A 22,213-nucleotide genomic window follows, 5' to 3' on the forward strand; every position below is an offset into this window, starting at 1 on the left:
TTTGCTCTGCTTTGTTTTGTGTGTGCTTATCTTTTGTTGGTTTCTGCCTGAGACTGGACCTGCTAAGTGCCCTGGGTTTCTAAGAGCCATCGTCCCATGCTAGAGGCTAGTTCTAGTACCCTGGAAGCCTTGTTTATAATTTATTCCCTGAGATGCCTCTTAAGAGTTCTGGAACATTGTGGAACCCAGCTGGTCACACCCAGAGTCCCTTGTTTATCATTTGTATGTACTCTAAGTCTTAAATTTCCATATCTGGCATAGGGAGTGCATTTAATAAATGTCTAGAGGATGCATGAGTGTTGGGAGGTAACAATCTAAAGCAGTGTACAATTAAGTGCTGGGCTGGGCTGTGTTTGTCCCTGGCTGGTTTCCTTTGCAACATCTAATACAGACTCGGACATACAGGAGGTGATCGGTATACATGAATTTATGATTGGTTGACTAATTTCTGGATGTAAACAGTTTCAGGGAGGAGCTTTGGGTGAGGCTCACCACAATTTATAGGGTCCTTCACACAACTTCACAGGTATGCTTTTTGATGGCTGCCAGTGGTATTTTGTGTGGGTGGCCGTAACTCATTGCCATAGCCACCATTCTGCTGGGTGCTTTCCCAGGGCACCTCTGCTGCTGATAGCTCATCCTGTGGCAAGGAGGGGTGCCTTCACCTATGGTGTCTGTCTTAGGGTCCAGTGTGGACAGCCACATTGCCTTGACTTAACTACAGCCCAAGCTGGGCTTTTGGCTTTGGAGATGGCATTGTCTTTGTTTAGGCCACTGCCAGGAACATGGCTTATAGAACGTCCAGCTGGTAAGGGTTCCTTTTGGTCCTGGGGGACAGGCTAGAGATAGAAAGCTGAGTCACTGTCACTGGGGTGGACACCGCCATCTGTGCTTAGAGAACAGTCTCACATTAGTGAAGAGGTGTAGACTAAATGAGGCATAGTGGGAAGACCCACAGAAACACTTGCATCGTCACCCTTTTTATGTCCACTCCAGGCAAATGGCCTTTCAGAGCCCTAGTCTCTGCTTGTAACTGTAGGACCGGTCATTCTAGAGACTGATAAGCACGGGTGTTTTGTGGACCCTTCATGGACCAGCTGCTGTCTTATGTTCCTTCAACCTGCACAGAACTCTTACTATTTCCATGTTCACAGACAAGGAAACATAGGTTCAAAGAAGTTAAGTGTCCTTGGCAAGAGTCCTGTAGCTGGGAGGATGCAGCCAGCGTTAGAAACCTAATCCACTTCCCTTTAACCTCATTTTCTGTAGCAATGGACTTCAGTGTCATGTAGTTACTGACTGTAGTGGGGACTGGAGTTTTGGCCTGCCCTGGGGTTCAGTATTCATCTGTCATTTGGGTGTTAGCTCACTGAGGTTTTGAGAGTCTGAGGGTTAATATCATGGTGAAATTTTTCCTAGGTTGTGTGACCGAGATTCCCAAAAAGAGAGAGACTGATACAGAAAGAGAAGAAGGAGGGGCGGGTTCCTGGCAAGGCGTTTGGTCCTGAGCAGAGTCCTGCAAAGGTAGGGGGGATGGTGCAGAGGAATGGAGGGTGGGCTGGGGCATGCTGGATACATGATGTAGCATTTGGATCTGGGCCCTGGGTGGATCAAAGGGCTGTTTTCCCTCTTTCTGTCTTCTTTATTGTGCATTGCGAGAACTTCCGTAGTGGAAAAACATGGAGCAGATCACCCTCCCCCAAGGAGCCGCCAGGTGAACCAGGGCGGAGGGGGCAGGTGCATGCAGCTTGTAGATGTGCATAGCACCAGAGACCTCTGGCTCTCTCAGGCCTTTCTGCCCTCCATATCCCCACGACCTGAACTCTGTATTTTCACCTCATCCCAGATGGAGAAGGAGGAAGAGACAACCCGGGAGCTGCTGCTGCCCAACTGGCAGGGCAGTGGCTCCCATGGGCTGACCATTGCCCAGAGGGATGATGGAGTCTTTGTACAGGAGGTGATGCAGAACTCCCCTGCGGCCCGCACTGGGGTGGTCAAAGAGGGTGAGTTTCCCCAAGATAATCAATCACTGGGCACTGGAGGTGAGAGGGGGAAGAGTGGGAGGCAGGGGGCCAGGCAGAGATGACCAAATGACTGTGGAAGGCCTGGGTCCAACAGCATAAAGAACGTCAGTACCCAGGCCTTGTTCTTTGCTATTCTGTGTCTTGCTTGTGAATCTCAGGGGAGGTAGTCATGTGGAGTCCTGGAGATCAGCCGTATCTTCAGATTTGATTCTGCATTCCTCACTAGTTCAGCGGCTGTGCGTAAAATAGTTGGCCTCTCCAACCGGTTTCCTCATCTGTACTTGGGCAATACTGTGTCTGCATGGTATTTGTGAAGCTAGAGGAAAGTCAGTTTTAGTGGCTGTTATGTGGTACTTTCCTGAGACCTGTGGGTCTTTACCTGATTGTTGTACTCCCTGACGTAGGGGACCAGATTGTGGGTGCCACCATCTACTTTGACAACCTGCAGTCTGGTGAGGTGACCCAGTTGCTGAATACCATGGGGCATCACACTGTTGGCTTAAAGTTGCACCGTAAAGGGGACCGATCCCCCGAACCTGGACAGACTTGGGCCCATGAAGTCTTCAGTTCCCGTAGCTCTGAGGTGGTTCTGGTGAGTACCTGCGGACCCCGGTCAGAGCTCCCCCATGATCCTGATGGTCTCTTGGTCTCACTGCCTGAGCCTTCCTTCTTTTATCTTCTGCATTCTCTTGTGACTTCTCTCTGTCGGTTTTTTCCTGTTTATGTGTGGCATGTGGCTGATTTTGTTCCTACAAGTATAGTGTCCTTCAGTCTCTTCAGACTGTGCCATGGTGTGGGAAACAAACAGTGGGGGCTTTGCCAAGAGGAAGGTTGGTTGCTTTACTCTGAAATGACTTCACTGGTGTTCAACATGCCTCCCTACATTCCCTGAGTGAGAAAATGAACAGCACAGTGCTTACGGGAAATGCTTCTTTACTCCTAATGGCTTGCTTATTGAATAAACCATGTGTCCTCAAAGTGAAAATATTATCCAATCACAGCCAAGCCATCAGGTTTCACAAATCCTTTCCAGGCTGCAAAGGCTCCTGGGAGACCTTAAACAATTAAGCCAGTGAGTTGAGAATTGAAAGATGAAGGGCCTGATTAGGATGGATCCCTGGAACAAGTTTTGTTTGAACTATCACTGGGTGGTAGATCTTCTTCCTTGGCAGCACAGCCAAGGAATCTGCATATTCCCCAATCCTACCACGACTTTTGCTTACCAGAATTTTCTTCCAAATAATTTCTGTTTTCCTCTTATGATATGACTGTCGACTGCTTTCTCCAGTGCTCTGTGTTCTACCCCAGGAGGGTCTCTAGATCTCTGTTATGGTCTGAGCACCTTTGGGAAACAGGCAACCCTGTTGTCAGCTGGGCTGCAGCCGGGCGTCTGTCGGTTCAGGCAGGCTTTGCTGCAACTTCTGCCGGGCATGTCTTTCTGCAGAGCGGGGATGATGAGGACTACCAGCGCATCTACACCACAAAGATCAAGCCACGCCTGAGGTCAGAGGATGGAGTAGAAGGGGACCTTGGGGAGACCCAGAGCCGTACCATCACAGTGACCAGAAGGGTCACAGCCTACACTGTGGATGTGACCGGTCGGGAAGGAGTGAAGGACATTGACATCAGCAGCCCTGAATTCATGATCAAGATACCGAGGCACGAAGTGACTGAAATTTCCAACACAGATGTGGAAACCCAGCCTGGGAAAACAGTGATCCGACTGCCGTCGGGATCCGGGGCAGCCTCTCCAACCACGGGCTCTGCTGTGGATATCCGGGCAGGTGCCATTTCTGCCTCAGGACCAGAGCTTGAAGGTGCCAGTCACTCAAAATTCCAGGTCACTGTGCCTGGGACAAAGGTGGGAAGCCTAGATGTCAATGTCAAAGCAAAAGGCTTGGACTTGGGTGGCAAAGGAGGGATCCAAGTTCCAGGAGTGGACGTTTCGTCTTCTCTTGGGGGTGGCTCAGTAGAGGGACAGGGCCCATCCCTCCAGAGTGGTGATATCGGGAAAGTTAAAATTCCTACCATGAAGATGCCAAAATTTGGTGTCTCAGCAGGCCTGGAGGGCCAGATACCAGAGGGAGGGCTGAATGTTTCTGCACCTGAATTCTCTGTGGGACACAAGGGTGATAAGCCAGGCTTGGCTATTGGGGGAAACATCCAGGCTCCTCATCTGGAAGTAAGTACCTCCTCTGTCAATATTGAGGGGCTTGAGGGGAAGCTGAAGGGTCCCCAGATCACTGGGCCATCACTCAAGGGTGACTTAGGCCTGAAAGGTACCAAGCTGCAAGGGAACATAGGAATGGATGATGCCTGTGCTTCCAAAATTGAGGGCAGCATCACTGGTCCCTGTGTGGAAATTGGAACCCCTGATGTTGATGTTCATGGGCTAGGGGGAAAACTGAATGTGCCTAAGTTCTCTGCATCAGGTTCAAAGGGAGAGGGAGTTGGCATTGATGTGGCACTGCCCACAGGCAAAGTGACCCTTCCTGGGGTCTCTGGGGATGTCAATCTGCCTGAGATTGCTACTGGTGGGCTTGAAGGGAAGATGAAGGGTGCTAAAGTCAAGACTCCTGAAATGATTGTCCAGAAACCTAAAATCTCCATGCAGGATGTGGATCTGAGCCTTGGGTCCTGTAAACTGAAAGGAAATATGAAGGTATCTGCTCCTGAGGTGAAAGGTGGCGTTAAAGGCCCTCAGGTGGCAGTTAAAGGCTTCGGAGTGGACACTGAGACACCAAACTTAGAGGGGACCTTAACGGGACCCAAGCTCAGCAGCCCTTCTGGAAAAATAGGGACCTGTAGGATTTCTATGGCAGATGTAGACTTAAATGTAGCTGCACCTAAAGGGAAAGGGGGTATAGATGTCACTCTCCCCAAAGTAGAAGGAAAAGTCAAAGGTCCTGAAGTTGATGTCAAAGGCCCCAAAACAGACATCAGTGCCCCAGGTGTGGAAGTTCATGGTCCAGAATGGAACTTGAAGATGCCCAAGTTCAGCATCCCAGGAGTCAAAGGAGAAGGTGCAGACGTAAATGTTCCTTTGGCCAAAGGAGATATCAGTCTTTCAGGGCCTAAGGTCAATGTAGAAGCTCCAGATGTCAATGTGGAAGGTCTGGGTGGCAAACTTAAAGGCCCTGACATTAATCTTCCTGAAGGAAGTGTCAAGACTCCAAAGATTTCTATGCCTGATGTGGATCTGCACATCAAAGGGCCAAAGGTGAAGGGAGAGTATGATGTAACAACACCAAAGCTTGAGGGGGAACTGAAAGGCCCTAAAGTGGACACTGACATCCCACAAGTGGATGTGCATGGCCCAAACCTGAAGATTCCCAAGATGAAGATGCCCAAATTCAGTGTGCCAGGGTTCAAAGCAGAGGGCCCAGAAGTGGATGTGAACTTGCCCAAGGTAGACATCGACATTTCTGGGACTAAGGTGGAGGTCAGTGCTCCAGATGTAAGCATTGAAGGACCAGAAGGGAAGTTGAAAGGGCATAAGTTTAAAATGCCTGAAATGAATATTAGAGCTCCAAAGATCTCCATGCCAGATGTGGACTTACACTTAAAAGGCCCCAATGTAAAGGGAGAATATGATGTCACAGTGCCAAGGGCAGAAGGTGAGATTAAAGTTCCTGATGTTGAACTTAAAAGTGCTAAAGTAGACATTGATGTTCCAAATGTGGATGCTCAAGGTCCTGAATTGCATATGAAGATGCCCACGATAAAAATGCCCAAGTTTGGCATGCCAGGCTTCAAGGCAGAGAGCCCAGAAGTGGAGATGAATCTCCCTAAGGCTGACATTGATGTCTCAGGACCCAAGGTGGATGTTAAAGTTCCAGATGTGAACACTGAAGGACTGGAAGGAAAACTGAAGGGTCCTAAGCTGAAGATGCCTGAGATGAATATCAAGGCCCCAAAGATCTCCATGCCTGACGTGGATTTGCATATGAAAGGTCCCAAGGTAAAAGGAGAGTATGATGTCACAATGCCAAAGCTGGAAGGAGACTTGAAAGGCCCCAAAGTAGATGTCAGTGCTCCAGATGTTGATGTTCATGGTCCTGATTGGAACATGAAAATGCCAAAGATTAAAATGCCCAAATTTACCATGCCTAGTCTCAAAGGAGAAGGCCCAGAGTTGGATGTGAGCATGCCCAAAGCTGATGTGGACATTTCTGTACCAAAGCTAGATATTAGTGCTCCAGACTTGAACCTTGAGGGACCAGAAGGGAAGTTGAAAGGCCCCAAATTTAAGATGCCTGAGATGCACTTCAAGGCTCCAAAGATGTCCCTACCAGATGTGGACCTGGATCTCAAAGGACCCAAAATGAAAGGAAATGTAGACATGTCCGCACCAAAAATAGAGGGAGAGATGAAAGTTCCAGATGTGGACATTAAAGGTCCAAATGTGGATGTTCAGAGCCCAGACTGGAGCCTGAAGATGCCAAAGATGAAGATGCCCAAGTTCAGTATGCCTACTCTCAAAGGTGAGGGCCCGGATGTGGATGTGAGCCTGCCTAAGGCTACTATTGATGTCTCAGGACCTAAACTTGACATTGAAACCTCAGATGTTAGCTTTGAGGGCCCAGAAGGAAAGCTGAAGGGCCCCAAGTTTAAGATGCCTGATATGCATTTCAAGGCCCCAAAGATTTCCATGCCTGATGTGGACTTAAACATGAAAGGCCCCAAAGTCAAGGGGGACATGGATGTGGCAGTGCCTGAAATAGAAGGTAAAATGAAAGTGCCAGATGTGGACATCAAAGGCCCCAAAGTGGATGTTGATGCTCCAGATGTGGATGTGCAGGGCCCAGACTGGCACCTGAAGATGCCCAAGGTGAAGATGCCCAAGTTCAGTATGCCTGGCTTCAAAGCAGAGGGCCCAGAGGTGGATGTGAGCCTGTCCAAGGCTGACCTTGATGTGTCAGGGCCCAAGGTGGACATTGATGTTCCAGATGTGAATATTGAAGGTCCAGATGCAAAACTGAAGGGCCCCAAGTTCAAGATGCCTGAGATGAACATCAAGGCCCCCAAGATCTCCATGCCTGACTTTGATCTGAATCTGAAAGGCCCCAAAGTGAAGGGTGATATGGACGTGTCTCTTCCCAAAGTGGAAGGTGAGATTAAAGTTCCTGAAGTTGACATCAAAGGCCCCAAAGTGGACATTGATGTTCCAGATGTGGATGTGCAGGGCCCAGACTGGCACCTGAAGATGCCCAAGATGAAGATGCCCAAGTTCAGTATGCCTGGCTTCAAAGCAGAGGGCCCTGAGGTGGATGTGAGTCTGCCCAAGGCTGACCTTGATGTGTCAGGACCCAAGGTGGACATTGATGTTCCAGATGTGAACATTGAGGGGCCAGAAGGAAAACTGAAGGGCCCCAAGTTTAAGATGCCTGAGATGCACTTCAAGGCCCCCAAGATTTCCATGCCTAACATTGACTTAAACCTGAAAGGCCCCAAAGTCAAGGGGGACATGGATGTGGCAGTGCCTGAAATAGAAGGTGAAATGAAAGTGCCAGATGTGGACATCAAAGGTCCCAAAGTGGACATCAATGCTCCAGATGTGGATGTGCAGGGCCCGGACTGGCACCTGAAGATGCCCAAGATCAAAATGCCCAAGTTCAGTATGCCTGGCTTCAAAGCAGAGGGCCCTGAGGTGGATGTGAGCCTGCCCAAGGCTGACCTTGATGTGTCAGGACCCAAGGTGGACATTGATGTTCCAGATGTGAATATTGAAGGTCCAGATGCAAAACTAAAAGGTCCAAAATTTAAGATGCCAGAAATGAACATAAAGCCTCAGAAGATATCCATGCCAGATGTTAGCTTGAATTTGAAAGGCCCTAAGGCAAAAGCAGAATATGATGTCTCAGTTCCTAAAGTGGGAGGAGAAATAAAAGCTCCTGCTGTTGACCTCAAAGGCCCCAAAGTAGAGGCACCAGATGTGGAAGTTCATGGCCCAGATTGGCACCTGAAGATGCCCAAGGTAAAAATGCCCAAGTTCAGCATGCCTGGCTTCAAAGCAGAGGGCCCAGAAGTAGATGTGAACCTTCAAAAGGCCAATATTGATGTCTCAGGGCCCAAAATGGACATTGATGTTCCAGATGTGAATATTGAGGGTCCAGAAGGGAAACTAAAGGGTCCCAAGTTCAAGATGCCAAGCATGAGTATACAGACACACAAAATCTCTATGCCTGATGTTGGACTGAATTTGAAAGGACCTAAACTGAAAAGTGGTGTAGATGTTTCTCTTCCAAAAGTGGAGGGAGATTTGAAAGGTCCCGAAGTTGATGTAGATGTTGGTGATGTTGATATTGAATGTCCAGAAGGGAAGCTGAAAGGTCCCAAGTTCAAGATGCCTGACATGCACTTCAAGGCCCCCAAGATTTCCATGCCTGATGTGGACTTACATCTGAAAGGCCCCAAAGTCAAGGGGGACATGGATGTGGCAGTGCCTGAGATAGAAGGTGAAATGAAAGTGCCAGATGTGGACATCAAAGGTCCCAAAGTGGACATCAATGCCCCAGATGTGGATGTGCAGGGCCCAGACTGGCACCTGAAGATGCCCAAGGTGAAGATGCCCAAGTTCAGTATGCCTGGCTTCAAAGCAGAGGGCCCAGAGGTGGATGTGAGCCTGCCCAAGGCTGACCTTGATGTGTCAGGACCCAAGGTGGACATTGAAGTTCCTGATGTGAACATTGAGGGACCAGAAGGAAAACTGAAGGGCTCTAAATTTAAGATGCCCAAGTTGAATATCAAAGCTGCCAAGATCTCCATGCCAGATGTGGACTTGAATTTGAAAGGGCCCAAACTGAAAGGAGAGATAGATGCTTCTGTGCCAGAAATGGAAGCTGATCTCAGAGGTCCTCAAATTGATGTCAAAGGGCCGAGTGTGGATGTGGAAGTGCCTGATGTTGACCTGGAGTGTCCTGAGGCAAAGCTGAAGGGCCCCAAGTTCAAGATGCCTGACATGCACTTCAAGGCCCCCAAGATCTCCATGCCTGATGTGGACTTACATCTGAAAGGCCCCAAAGTCAAGGGGGACATGGATGTAACAGTGCCAAAGTTAGAGGGAGAATTAAAAGGGCCGAGTGTGGATGTGGATGTGCCTGATGTTGACCTGGAGTGTCCTGAGGCAAAGCTGAAGGGCCCCAAGTTCAAGATGCCTGACATGCACTTCAAGGCCCCCAAGATCTCCATGCCTGATGTGGACTTACATCTGAAAGGCCCCAAAGTCAAGGGGGACATGGACGTAACAGTGCCAAAGTTAGAGGGAGAATTAAAAGGGCCGAGTGTGGATGTGGACGTGCCTGATGTTGACCTGGAGTGTCCTGAGGCAAAGTTGAAAGGCCCCAAGTTCAAGATGCCTGACATGCACTTCAAGGCCCCCAAGATCTCCATGCCTGATGTTGATTTCAACTTAAAGGGTCCTAAAATCAAAGGAGATATTGATGTTTCAGTTCCAAAACTTGAAGGTGAATTAAAGGGCCCAGAACTGGATGTCAAGAGCCCCAAATTGGATGCCAATATACCAGAAGTAGCTGTGGAAGGCCCAGAAGGTAAATGGAAAAGCCCCAAGTTCAAGATGCCAGACATGCACTTCAAAGCTCCAAAAATCTCCATGCCAGACATTGATCTTCACTTAAAGAGTCCAAAGATAAAGGGGGATGTAGATGTAGATGTTCCCAAATTGGAAGGAGACCTCAAAGGGCCAAACGTTGACATGAGTGGGCCAGACGTTGAGATTGAAGGACCAGAAGGCAAATTGAGAGGCCCAAAGTTCAAGATGCCTGACATGAACATCAAGGCCCCCAAGATCTCCATGCCTGACATTGATTTACATCTTAAGGGTCCCAAAGTGAAGGGTGATGTAGATGCTTCTCTTCCCAAAGTGGAAGGTGACCTCAAAGGCCCAGAGGTTGACATCAAAGGCCCCAAAGTGGACATTGACGTTCCAGATGTGGATGTGCAGGGCCCAGACTGGCACCTGAAGATGCCCAAGGTGAAGATGCCCAAGTTCAGTATGCCTGGCTTCAAAGCAGAGGGCCCAGAGGTGGATGTGAGCCTGCCCAAGGCTGACCTTGATGTGTCAGGACCCAAGGTGGACATTGATGTTCCAGATGTGAATATTGAAGGTCCAGATGCAAAACTGAAGGGTCCTAAGTTCAAGATGCCTGAGATGAACATCAAGGCCCCCAAGATCTCCATGCCGGATTTGCATCTTAAGGGGCCCAAAATAAAGGGTGATGTAGATGTTTCTCTTCCCAAAGTGGAAGGTGAGATTAAAGTTCCTGAAGTTGACATCAAAGGCCCCAAAGTGGATGTTGACGTTCCAGATGTGGATGTGCAGGGCCCAGACTGGCACCTGAAGATGCCCAAGATGAAGATGCCCAAGTTCAGTATGCCTGGCTTCAAAGCAGAGGGCCCTGAAGTGGATGTGAGCCTGCCCAAGGCTGACCTTGATGTGTCAGGGCAAAAAGTGGACATTGATGTTCCAGATGTGAATATTGAAGGTCCAGATGCAAAACTGAAGGGCCCCAAGTTCAAGATGCCTGAGATGAACATCAAGGCCCCCAAGATCTCCATGCCTGACTTTGATCTGAATCTGAAAGGCCCCAAAGTGAAGGGTGATGTGGACGTGTCTCTTCCCAAAGTGGAAGGTGAGATTAAAGTTCCTGAAGTTGACATCAAAGGCCCCAAAGTGGACATTGATGTTCCAGATGTGGATGTGCAGGGCCCAGACTGGCACCTGAAGATGCCCAAGATGAAGATGCCCAAGTTCAGTATGCCTGGCTTCAAAGCAGAGGGCCCTGAAGTGGATGTGAGCCTGCCCAAGGCTGACCTTGATGTGTCAGGACCCAAGGTAGACATCGATGTTCCAGATGTGAATATTGAAGGTCCAGATGCAAAACTGAAGGGCCCCAAGTTCAAGATGCCTGAGATGAACATCAAGACCCCCAAGATCTCAATGCCAGATTTGAATCTTAATCTTAAAGGCCCCAATGTGAAAGGAGATGTGGATGTTTCCATTCCAAATGTAGAGGGCGATTTGCAAGGCCCTTCACTTGACATTAAGAGCCCAAAATTGGATGTAAATGCTCCAGACATTGACATTCATGGTCCTGAGGGCAAATTAAAAGGTCCCAAACTGAAAATGCCTGACATGCATGTGAACATGCCCAAGATCTCCATGCCGGACATTGACTTGAATTTAAAGGGCTCAAAAGTCAAGGGAGATGTTGATATCTCTGGACCCAAACTAGAGGGTGACATTAAAACTCCAAAAGTGGATGTGAAGGGCCCAGAATTGGACATTTCTGCTTCTAAGGTCAATATTGATGCGAAAGGAAAGAAATCTCGTTTTAAGCTTCCTAAATTTAATTTTTCTGGGTCCAAAGTTCAGACACCTGAAGTGGATGTCAAACTTAAAAAGCCAGATGTTGATGTAACAGCTCCAAAAGTTGATATTAACGCTCCAGAAGTTGAAGTCCAAGGCAAAGTGAAAGGACCCAAGTTTAAAATGCCTTTCCTGAGCATTTCATCTCCCAAAGTCTCCATGCCTGATGTGGAGCTAAACTTGAAAGGTCCTAAAGTCAAAGGAGAATTAGATGCAACAGTCCCAAATTTAGAAGGAGATTTCAAAAGTCCCAAAGTGGACATTAAAGCACCAGATGTTCAACTTAATGCCCCAGATGTGGATGTTCATGGTCAAGAATGGAATTTGAAAATGCACAAGATGAAAATGCCCAAATTCAGTGTGTCTGGTGTAAAAGCAGAAGGGCCTGATGTGGCTGTGGACTTACCAAAAGGAGACATAAATATAGAAGGTCCCAGTATGAATATCGAGGGCCCAGAACTCAATGTGGAATGTCCAGAGGGAAGCTTAAAAGGCCCCAAATTTAAGATGCCTGAGATGAATATCAAAGCTCCTAAGATCTCCATGCCTAACATTGACTTAAATCTGAAAGGCCCCAAGGTGAAGGGTGATGTAGATGTTTCTCTTCCCAAAGTGGAAGGTGACCTCAAAGGCCCAGAAGTTGACATCAAAGGCCCCAAAATGGACATTGACGTTCCAGATGTGGATGTGCAGGGCCCAGACTGGCACCTGAAGATGCCCAAGGTGAAGATGCCCAAGTTCAGTATGCCTGGCTTCAAAGCAGAGGGCCCTGAAGTGGATGTGAGCCTGTCCAAGGCTGACCTTGATGTGTCAGGACCCAAGGTAGACATTGATGTTCCAGATGTGAATATTGAAGGTCCAGATGCAAAACTGAAGGGCCCCAAGTTCAAGATGCCTGAGATGAACATCAAGGCCCCTAAGATCTCCATGCCTGACATTGATTTGCATCTTAAGGGTCCCAAAATAAAGGGTGATGTAGATGTTTCTCTGCCCAAAGTAGAAGGTGACCTAGAAGGCCCTCACGTTGACATCAAAGGCCCCAAAGTGGACATCAATGCTCCAGATGTGGATGTGCAGGGCCCAGACTGGCACCTGAAGATGCCCAAGATGAAGATGCCCAAGTTCAGTATGCCTGGCTTCAAAGCAGAGGGCCCTGAAGTGGATGTGAGCCTGCCCAAGGCTGACCTTGACGTGTCAGGACCCAAGGTGGACATTGATGTTCCAGATGTGAATATTGAAGGTCCAGATGCAAAACTGAAGGGCCCCAAGTTCAAGATGCCTGAGATGAACATCAAGGCCCCCAAGATCTCCATGCCTAACATTGACTTAAACCTGAAAGGCCCCAAAGTAAAGGGTGATGTGGACATGTCTCTTCCCAAAGTAGAAGGTGAGATTAAAGTTCCTGAGGTTGACATCAAAGGCCCTAAAGTGGACATCAATGCTCCAGATGTGGATGTGCAGGGCCCAGACTGGCACCTGAAGATGCCCAAGGTGAAGATGCCCAAGTTCAGTATGCCTGGCTTCAAAGCAGAGGGCCCAGAGGTGGATGTGAGCCTGCCCAAGGCTGACCTTGATGTGTCAGGACCCAAGGTGGACATTGATGTTCCAGATGTGAATATTGAAGGTCCAGATGCAAAACTGAAGGGCCCCAAGTTCAAGATGCCTGAGATGAACATCAAGGCCCCCAAGATCTCCATGCCTAACATTGACTTAAACCTGAAAGGCCCCAAAGTGAAGGGTGATGTGGACATGTCTCTTCCCAAAGTAGAAGGTGAGATTAAAGTTCCTGAGGTTGACATCAAAGGCCCCAAAGTGGACATTGATGTTCCAGATGTGGATGTGCAGGGCCCAGACTGGCACCTGAAGATGCCCAAGGTGAAGATGCCCAAGTTCAGTATGCCTGGCTTCAAAGCAGAGGGCCCAGAGGTGGATGTGAGCCTGCCCAAGGCTGACCTTGATGTGTCAGGACCCAAGGTGGACATCGATGTTCCAGATGTAAACATTGAAGGTCCAGATGCAAAACTGAAGGGCCCCAAGTTCAAGATGCCTGAGATGAACATCAAGGCCCCCAAGATCTCCATGCCGGATTTACATCTTAAGGGTCCCAAAATAAAGGGTGATGTAGATGTTTCTCTTCCCAAAGTAGAAGGTGAGATTAAAGTTCCTGAAGTTGACATCAAAGGCCCCAAAGTAGACATCAATGCTCCAGATGTGGATGTGCAGGGCCCAGACTGGCACCTGAAGATGCCCAAGATGAAGATGCCCAAGTTCAGTATGCCTGGCTTCAAAGCAGAGGGCCCAGAGGTGGATGTGAGCCTGCCCAAGGCTGACCTTGATGTGTCAGGACCCAAGGTGGACATTGATGTTCCAGATGTGAATATTGAAGGTCCAGATGCAAAACTGAAGGGCCCCAAGTTCAAGATGCCTGAGATGAACATCAAGGCCCCCAAGATCTCCATGCCTAACATTGACTTAAACCTGAAAGGCCCCAAAGTGAAGGGTGATGTGGACATGTCTCTTCCCAAAGTAGAAGGTGAGATTAAAGTTCCTGAGGTTGACATCAAAGGCCCCAAAGTGGACATTGATGTTCCAGATGTGGATGTGCAGGGCCCAGACTGGCACCTGAAGATGCCCAAGGTGAAGATGCCCAAGTTCAGTATGCCTGGCTTCAAAGCAGAGGGCCCTGAAGTGGATGTGAGCCTGCCCAAGGCTGACCTTGATGTGTCAGGACCCAAGGTGGACATCGATGTTCCAGATGTAAACATTGAAGGTCCAGATGCAAAACTGAAGGGCCCCAAGTTCAAGATGCCTGAGATGAACATCAAGGCCCCCAAGATCTCCATGCCAGATTTACATCTTAAGGGTCCCAAAATAAAGGGTGATGTAGATGTTTCTCTTCCCAAAGTGGAAGGTGAGATTAAAGTTCCTGAAGTTGACATCAAAGGCCCCAAAGTGGACATCAATGCTCCAGATGTGGATGTGCAGGGCCCAGACTGGCACCTGAAGATGCCCAAGATGAAGATGCCCAAGTTCAGTATGCCTGGCTTCAAAGCAGAGGGCCCAGAGGTGGATGTGAGCCTGCCCAAGGCTGACCTTGATGTGTCAGGACCCAAGGTGGACATTGATGTTCCAGATGTGAATATTGAAGGTCCAGATGCAAAACTGAAGGGCCCCAAGTTCAAGATGCCTGAGATGAACATCAAGGCCCCCAAGATCTCCATGCCTAACATTGACTTAAACCTGAAAGGCCCCAAAGTGAAGGGTGATGTGGACATGTCTCTTCCCAAAGTAGAAGGTGAGATTAAAGTTCCTGAAGTTGACATCAAAGGCCCTAAAGTGGACATCAATGCTCCAGATGTGGATGTGCAGGGCCCAGACTGGCACCTGAAGATGCCCAAGGTGAAGATGCCCAAGTTCAGTATGCCTGGCTTCAAAGCAGAGGGCCCTGAAGTGGATGTGAGCCTGCCCAAGGCTGACCTTGATGTGTCAGGACCCAAGGTGGACATCGATGTTCCAGATGTAAACATTGAAGGTCCAGATGCAAAACTGAAGGGCCCCAAGTTCAAGATGCCTGAGATGAACATCAAGGCCCCCAAGATCTCCATGCCAGATTTACATCTTAAGGGTCCCAAAATAAAGGGTGATGTAGATGTTTCTCTTCCCAAAGTGGAAGGTGAGATTAAAGTTCCTGAAGTTGACATCAAAGGCCCCAAAGTGGACATTGACGTTCCAGATGTGGATGTGCAGGGCCCAGACTGGCACCTGAAGATGCCCAAGATGAAGATGCCCAAGTTCAGTATGCCTGGCTTCAAAGCAGAGGGCCCAGAGGTGGATGTGAGCCTGCCCAAGGCTGACCTTGATGTGACAGGACCCAAGGTAGACATCGATGTTCCAGATGTGAATGTTGGAGGACCAGATGTGAAAGTGAAGGGCCCCAAGTTCAAGATGCCTGAGATGAACATTAAAGCCCCGAAGATCTCCATGCCTGACTTTGATTTGCATCTGAAAGGCCCCAAAGTGAAGGGTGATGTGGATGCTTCCTTGCCTAAAATGGAAGGCCCCGGTGTGGATATTGACAGTCCTGATGTCAATATTGAAGGTCCAGAAGGCAAATTAAAAGGACCCAAATTTAAAATGCCAGACATGCATATCAAAGCTCCCAAGATCTCCATGCCTGACTTTGACTTAAATCTGAAAGGGTCTAAAGTGAAGGGAGATGTGGATCTTTCCCTCCCAAAGGTTGAAGGTGATCTTAAAGGGCCAGAAATAGACATTGAGTGCCCTGAAGGAAAACTCAAAGGCCCCAAGTTTAAGATGCCAGATGTTCATTTCAAAACTCCACAAATCTCAATGAGTGACATTGATTTGAACATGAAAGGACCTAAGGTAAAAGGAGACATGGATATTTCTGTTCCTAAACTAGAAGGGGACTTGAAAGGTACCAAAGTGGATGTCAAAGGCCCTAAAATGGACATTGACACTCCTGATATTGACATTCATGGTCCAGAAGGGAAACTGAAGGGCCCTAAGTTTAAAATGCCTGATCTCCACCTCAAGGCACCCAAGATCTCAATGCCAGACGTTGACCTGAATCTGAAAGGACCAAAGGTGAAGGGTGATGTGGATATTTCTCTACCTAAAGTGGAAGGTGACCTCAAAGGCCCAGAGGTTGACATCAAAGGCCCCAAAGTGGACATCAATGCTCCAGATGTGGATGTGCAGGGCCCAGACTGGCACCTGAAGATGCCCAAGGTGAAGATGCCCAAGTTCAGTATGCCTGGCTTCAAAGCAGAGGGCCCAGAGGTGGATGTGAGCCTGCCCAAGGCTGACCTTGATGTGTCAGGACCCAAGGTGGACATTGATGTTCCAGATGTGAATATTGAAGGTCCAGATGCAAAACTGAAGGGTCCTAAGTTCAAGATGCCTGAGATGAACATCAAGGCCCCCAAGATCTCCATGCCTGACATTGACTTAAACCTGAAAGGCCCCAAAGTGAAGGGTGATGTGGACATGTCTCTTCCCAAAGTGGAAGGTGAGATTAAAGTTCCCGAAGTTGACATCAAAGGCCCCAAAATGGACATTGATGTTCCAGATGTAAACATTGAAGGTCCAGATGCAAAACTGAAGGGTCCTAAGTTCAAGATGCCTGAGATGAACATCAAGGCCCCCAAGATCTCCATGCCGGATTTACATCTTAAGGGTCCCAAAGTGAAGGGTGATGTAGATGTTTCTCTTCCCAAAGTGGAAGGTGAGATTAAAGTTCCTGAAGTTGACATCAAAGGCCCCAAAGTGGATGTTGACGTTCCAGATGTGGATGTACAGGGCCCAGACTGGCACCTGAAGATGCCCAAGGTGAAGATGCCCAAGTTCAGTATGCCTGGCTTCAAAGCAGAGGGCCCAGAGGTGGATGTGAGCCTGCCCAAGGCTGACCTTGATGTGTCAGGACCCAAGGTGGACATTGATGTTCCAGATGTGAATGTCGATGGTCCAGATATGAAAGTGAAAGGTCCCAAATTCAAGATGCCTGAGATTAACATCAAGGCCCCCAAGATCTCTATGCCAGATGTTGATCTGGAGTTAAAAGGACCCAAAGTAAAAGGAGCCTTTGATGGGTCTGTTCCTAAGATTGAAGGTACTCTCAAAGGACCTGAAATAGACATGAAAGGTCCAGGTCTGGATTTTGAAGGCCCTGATGCTAAACTTAGTGGTCCTAATTTGAAGATGCCATCACTGGAGGTACCTGTTCCTAAAATAAGTGGGCCTGATGCTAATGTGCACCTCAAGACACCAAATGTTGGAATTTCTGGGCCTAAGTTAGGAGGAGGTGAAGTTGACCTCAGGGGGCCTAAAGTTGATTTAGAAACTCCAAGCTTAGATGTCCACATGGAGAGTCCAGATATTAATATTGAAGGGCCAGATGTTAAAGTTCCGAAGTTTAAAAAACCCAAGTTTGGATTTGGTGCAAAAAGCCCCAAAGCTGACATTAAGACCCCCACAGTTGATGTGACTGTCCCTGAAGCAGAACTGAGTGTTGAGACTCCTGAGATAAACATTGGTGGCAAGGGCAAGAAAAGCAAGTTTAAAATGCCTAAAATTCACATGAGTGGCCCTAAAGTCAAGACCAAGAAACAGGGATTTGATTTGAATGTTCCTGGAGGTGAGATTGATGCCAGCCTCAAAGTTCCTGATGTGGATGTCAGCGTTGCAGGGCCTGATGCTGCGCTCAAAGCTGAAGTAAAATCTCCCAAAGTCAAGAAAACCATGTTTGGAAAAATGTACTTTCCGGATGTAGAGTTTGACATTAAGTCACCCAAATTTAAAGCAGAGGCTGCCTTACCCAGCCCCAAGCTCGAGGGTGAAATCAAGGTACCAGATGTGGATATTTCTTCACCCGGGGTGAATGTGGAAGCTCCTGATATTCACGTGAAAGCTCCCAAGTTCAAGGTGCCAGGCGTGGAAGCCGCAGGGCCAAAAATAGAGGGCAACTTGAAAGGTCCCAAGGTGCAGGCAAACCTGGACACACCAGACATCAATATCCAAGGTCCGGAAGCTAAAATCAAAACCCCCTCTTTTAGTGTGTCGGCTCCTCAAGTCTCCATACCCGATGTGAATGTTAAATTGAAAGGACCAAACATAAAGGGTGATGTTCCCAGTGTGGGACTGGAAGGACCTGACGTAGATCTGCAGGGTCCAGAAGGAAAAATCAAGTTCCCCAAGTTTTCATTGCCCAAGATCAGTGCCCCTGGTGTGAAAATGGGAGGTGGGAGCACTGAGATCCATGCTCAGATGCCCTCTCTTGAAGCAGGGTTGAGCACATCAGATATTAAGTTTGAAGGGCCTGGTGTGTCTCTAAAAGGCCCAGGAGTGGACTTGCCTTCGGTGGACCTCTCTCTGCCAAAAGTATCTGGGCCTGATCTTGACCTGAACTTGAAAGGACCAAGTCTGAAGGGAGACGTGGCTGCCTCCAGTCCCAGCATGAAGTTGCATGCCCCAGGTCTTGACATGAAAGGTGTTGCTGGAAAAGTACAGATAGGAGCAGATGGTGTGAAAGTGTCGGGGACTGATGCCACAGCAGCACTTAGTGTGGGGGCACCAGATGTGACACTGAAGGGATCAAGTCTCCAGGGAGATCTGGCTGTGTCTGGAGACATCAAGTGTCCTAAAGTATCTGTGGGTACTCCAGAGGTTAGCGTGGAGGCCCTAGAAGGTGGTGTCAAACTTCCCCAAATGAAGCTGCCTCAGTTTGGTATCTCCACTCCGGGCTCTGACTTGGACATTAACATCAAGGGGCCACAAGTTTGTGGAGAACTACAGGGGTCAGGGACGGATGTGAACCTGAAAGGACCTCAGATCTCAGCACCAGGCATGGACTTTAACTTGGAAGGACCAAAAGTGAGGGGGAGCCTTGGAGCCACTGGTGAATTGAAAGGCCCATCGATTGGGGGAGGTCTTCCAGGCATCAGCATTCAAGGCCCAGAAGGAAACCTCCAAATGCCTGGAATTAAGGCTTCCGGATGTGATGTGAAAGTCTCATCAGGGCAGATTTCTGGTCCTGAAATTAAAGGAGATCTGAAAGGTTCAGGAATAGGTCTTCATGGAGCGGTTCCTGACCTAAGTGTCAAAGGGCCTTCCTTTAATATGGCATCTCCTGAGTCAGATTTTGGTGTCAGCTTGAAGGGTCCCAAAGTCAAAGGAGGTGTGGATGTTTCAGGGGGTGTCAGTGTCCCAGATATCAACCTGGGTGAAGGGCATATGAATGTCAAAGGCTTTGGAGGTGAGTGGAAGGGACCCCAAGTCTCTTCTTCTGTAAACTTGGATACAACTAAACTTGTTGGGAACCTTCATTTCTCAGGACCAAAGATAGAAGGAGATGTGAAAGGGGGCCAGATTGGACTCCAGGGTCCCGGGCTGAGTGTGTCTGGGCCTCAAGGTCACTTGGAAAGTGGATCTGGAAAAGTAACATTCCCCAAGATGAAGATCCCTAAATTTACCTTCTCTGGCCGTGAGCTCACTGGTAGAGAAGTAGGGGTGGATGTCAACTTCCCTAATGTGGAGGCCAATGTGCAGGCTGGTGCTGGAGAAGGCGAGTTGGAAGAGTCTGCAGTCAAACTTAAGAAATCCAAAATCAAAATGCCCAAGTTTACCTTTTCTAAACCTAAAGGGAAAGGTGGTGTCACTGGGTCACCAGAAGCATCCGTTTCTGGGTCCAAAGGGGACCTGAAGAGCTCAAAGGCCAGCTTGGGCTCTCTGGAGGGAGAGGCGGAAGCGGAAACATCGTCACCCAAAGGCAAATTCTCCCTATTCAAAAGCAAGAAGCCAAGAAACCGCTCCAACTCCTTCAGCGACGAGAGGGAGTTCTCAGCGCCTTCCACCCCAACTGGGACTTTGGAGTTTGCAGGTGGAGAAGGTAAAGGCAAACACGGGAAGCTGAAATTTGGTACCTTTGGTGGCTTGGGATCAAAGAGCAAAGGTCATTATGAGGTTACTGGGAGTGATGACGAGGCAGGCAAGTTACAGGGGAGTGGAGTGTCCTTGGCCTCAAAGAAGTCCCGACTGTCTTCCTCCTCCAGCAATGACAGCGGGACTAAACTTGGCATCCAGCTTCCTGAGGTAGAAATATCAGTTTCCACAAAGAAAGAGTAGTGGGCCTTCATGCATGTACATATATAAATACATAAAACATCAGCCTTGGGTGTGTTTGTATATAAACTCCAAAGGAAACACCCCAGCGGCCTCAGCAATAATGCAAAGATCTTGCCTCTGCCAGTGGCAAGTGCGGACAAACCCAAGTGCCTGTAGGCTCCTGGGACTTTGCAGCTCGGTGACGAGTTCTCAGCTTATCTGGCCCATGTGCAAAGTCAACAGTATTTGCCTTAAGATTTCAGTTTTTTTTTTTTTTTGGTTTCTTTTTCTTTTTTTTTCCTTTTTTTTTTTTTTTGCATTGAACGCTGAGAGCTCTTGTTTACTAAGCAAGCTTTTGCGTTTATCTTCCCTATTTTTACTGAACCTCGTTAGTACCTGGGTAACGGGAAACCCACTCCTTATTTTCATTGTAATGACTTTGGCGGCTTTTGTGAGTAAGGGAGGGTGAGATAAAAGGTGGCAGAGGAGGCGAGGTCTTAATTGCTCTAAAGGTTGGACCTGTACAAACCGTGAAGCCCTGGCATGGCCCTGACGAGGCGGCAGCCAGTGGGGTGGTTGTTTCTCAATCTCTATAGCATGGCTTCTTAATCCCCAGGTGTGTTAGTCCCAGCCTAGTTTGGTGCTCAAGGTGAGAGGGGATTCGAATCTGTTCGCAAGTTGTCTAACCCATCAGGTCAATGTGAGGGGGCTTACATTCTGGGTTTGGTAAGAAAAGTATTCACTCATGACCGATGTGTCTTGAGAAAAGTTCCGATTTCTTTAACAAATGTCATCGTGATTAAAGAAATGTCTGGCACTTTAATGACAAATTAATGGAGAATGTATGAAAGTCCATGCTGTACAAGCCAAATAAAGCTCTTTATTAACCCTGATGCATTGTGCTCTTGCATTCCGTGTTGCGGGGATGAGGCCAAGGGAGGCCGTACCCACAGCCCTCACAGTTCAGACTCGATCCATCCAATGCTATCGTTAGTTTTGTGAGTGATGTTAAGGCATTACCTCTGCACAGGTACCAGAGGGAAGTCTTTGCTTCTTGATTACGATGGGAGACTGGCAGCATCTTTGCTGAGCAATTGAGAGTGGGCAGTGACCATAATTACCATAGAACATCTACCTTAGCATGAGCGAGACTTTACAGGGCGGTGGTGGTGGGCTCGAGGGTGTAATTCGGTTCATAGCCTGCTTGGCTAGTACGCATAAGAACCTGGGTTAAATTCCCAGACACTCATGAGACCCAGTGTGGTGGTTCACAACTACAGTCCCAGCACATGGGGGTGGAAGCAGAAGGATTCTCTCTGTATTTTTTAGACAGATATTTCATATTTTGAGACACGCTGTACCCAAGTATTCAGGCCGTCCTGGAACTCCCAGTGTAGTCTGAGCTGGCCTTGAACTCGAGACAATCTTCCTGAATGTTGGCGTTACAAGTGTAAGACATCACATCCAGTACCCATGCACACTGTTGGGAGATGACCATAGTGTAGTCTAAAGTGTCCACTCATTCAGTAAATACTTTCTGAGCGCTGTGGCTAGATGCTTTCTAAGGTCCAGTGATTTCAAAATCCTCTTCTGCTGACTTCTACAGACCAAATGATGTAATGGATGTTGAAATCTGGAATGCTTTGAACCCTAAGAAAAAAGGATTGGGGTTGGGAAAAATGACACATCTAATGGAGATGATGAGACTCCCAAGACCTTCAGGTAATAACTTATTGGCTGGGACAGTTGGGAGTCCTGGGTAGAATGGGTAGGCAGTAGCTGGCCACTAAACCTCAAGGAACCTTTCAGGTATTCTCACATCAGGCTCAGGCTGGCAGCTTGACTATAGACCAGGAGGTCTCCATCCTCAGGGGCCATCTCCACAGGAAGAACAGCATGGAAGGAGGCAAAGGCGCTGGAGGATAACCTTGATCCTCTGCTCCTTCCTCCGCTAGGATTACAATTCTGTATGCTACCTCTCTGCTTTACATGATGTTGGGGACTGAACCCAGTATGAACCTCTGCTATGCTAGGCTGACACTACCAGATGTGCTACATCTCCAAAAATAATGTTTTTGTTCTTCCTCTGTTGTAATTGCATACAGAGGGAGTATGCAATTGATACATTGATAAGGGATAATTTGGACTCTTGAAATGGCTCAGTAGGTACAAGTGATTG

The 22,213-nt window shown here is 48.2% G+C and overlaps 1 protein-coding gene across 5 annotated transcripts in view; it reads left to right on the forward strand.

The window, feature by feature from the left end:
* Ahnak (AHNAK nucleoprotein) overlaps positions 1–22,213 on the forward strand; it is an 88,722-nt gene that overhangs the window by 9,100 nt on the left and 57,409 nt on the right. For 4 of the 5 annotated variants that reach the window (XR_005492950.2, XM_017588769.3, XM_063278638.1 and 1 more), the window contains exons 2-4: positions 1,420–1,524; positions 1,847–2,003; positions 2,429–2,616. Coding sequence is in view for 4 of the 5 variants with exons in the window: in XM_017588769.3 (XP_017444258.1) it covers positions 1,847–2,003; positions 2,429–2,616 (345 nt within the window). In the remaining variant the exon portion in view is untranslated. Of the gene's footprint in view, positions 1–1,419; positions 1,525–1,846; positions 2,004–2,428; positions 2,617–3,468; positions 20,928–22,213 lie in introns of those variants that run through there. The other variant, NM_001398671.1, reaches the window with a different exon arrangement.

The sequence above is a fragment of the Rattus norvegicus genome, chromosome 1 (assembly GCF_036323735.1).
Source record: "Rattus norvegicus strain BN/NHsdMcwi chromosome 1, GRCr8, whole genome shotgun sequence".
NCBI lineage: Eukaryota > Metazoa > Chordata > Mammalia > Rodentia > Muridae > Rattus > Rattus norvegicus.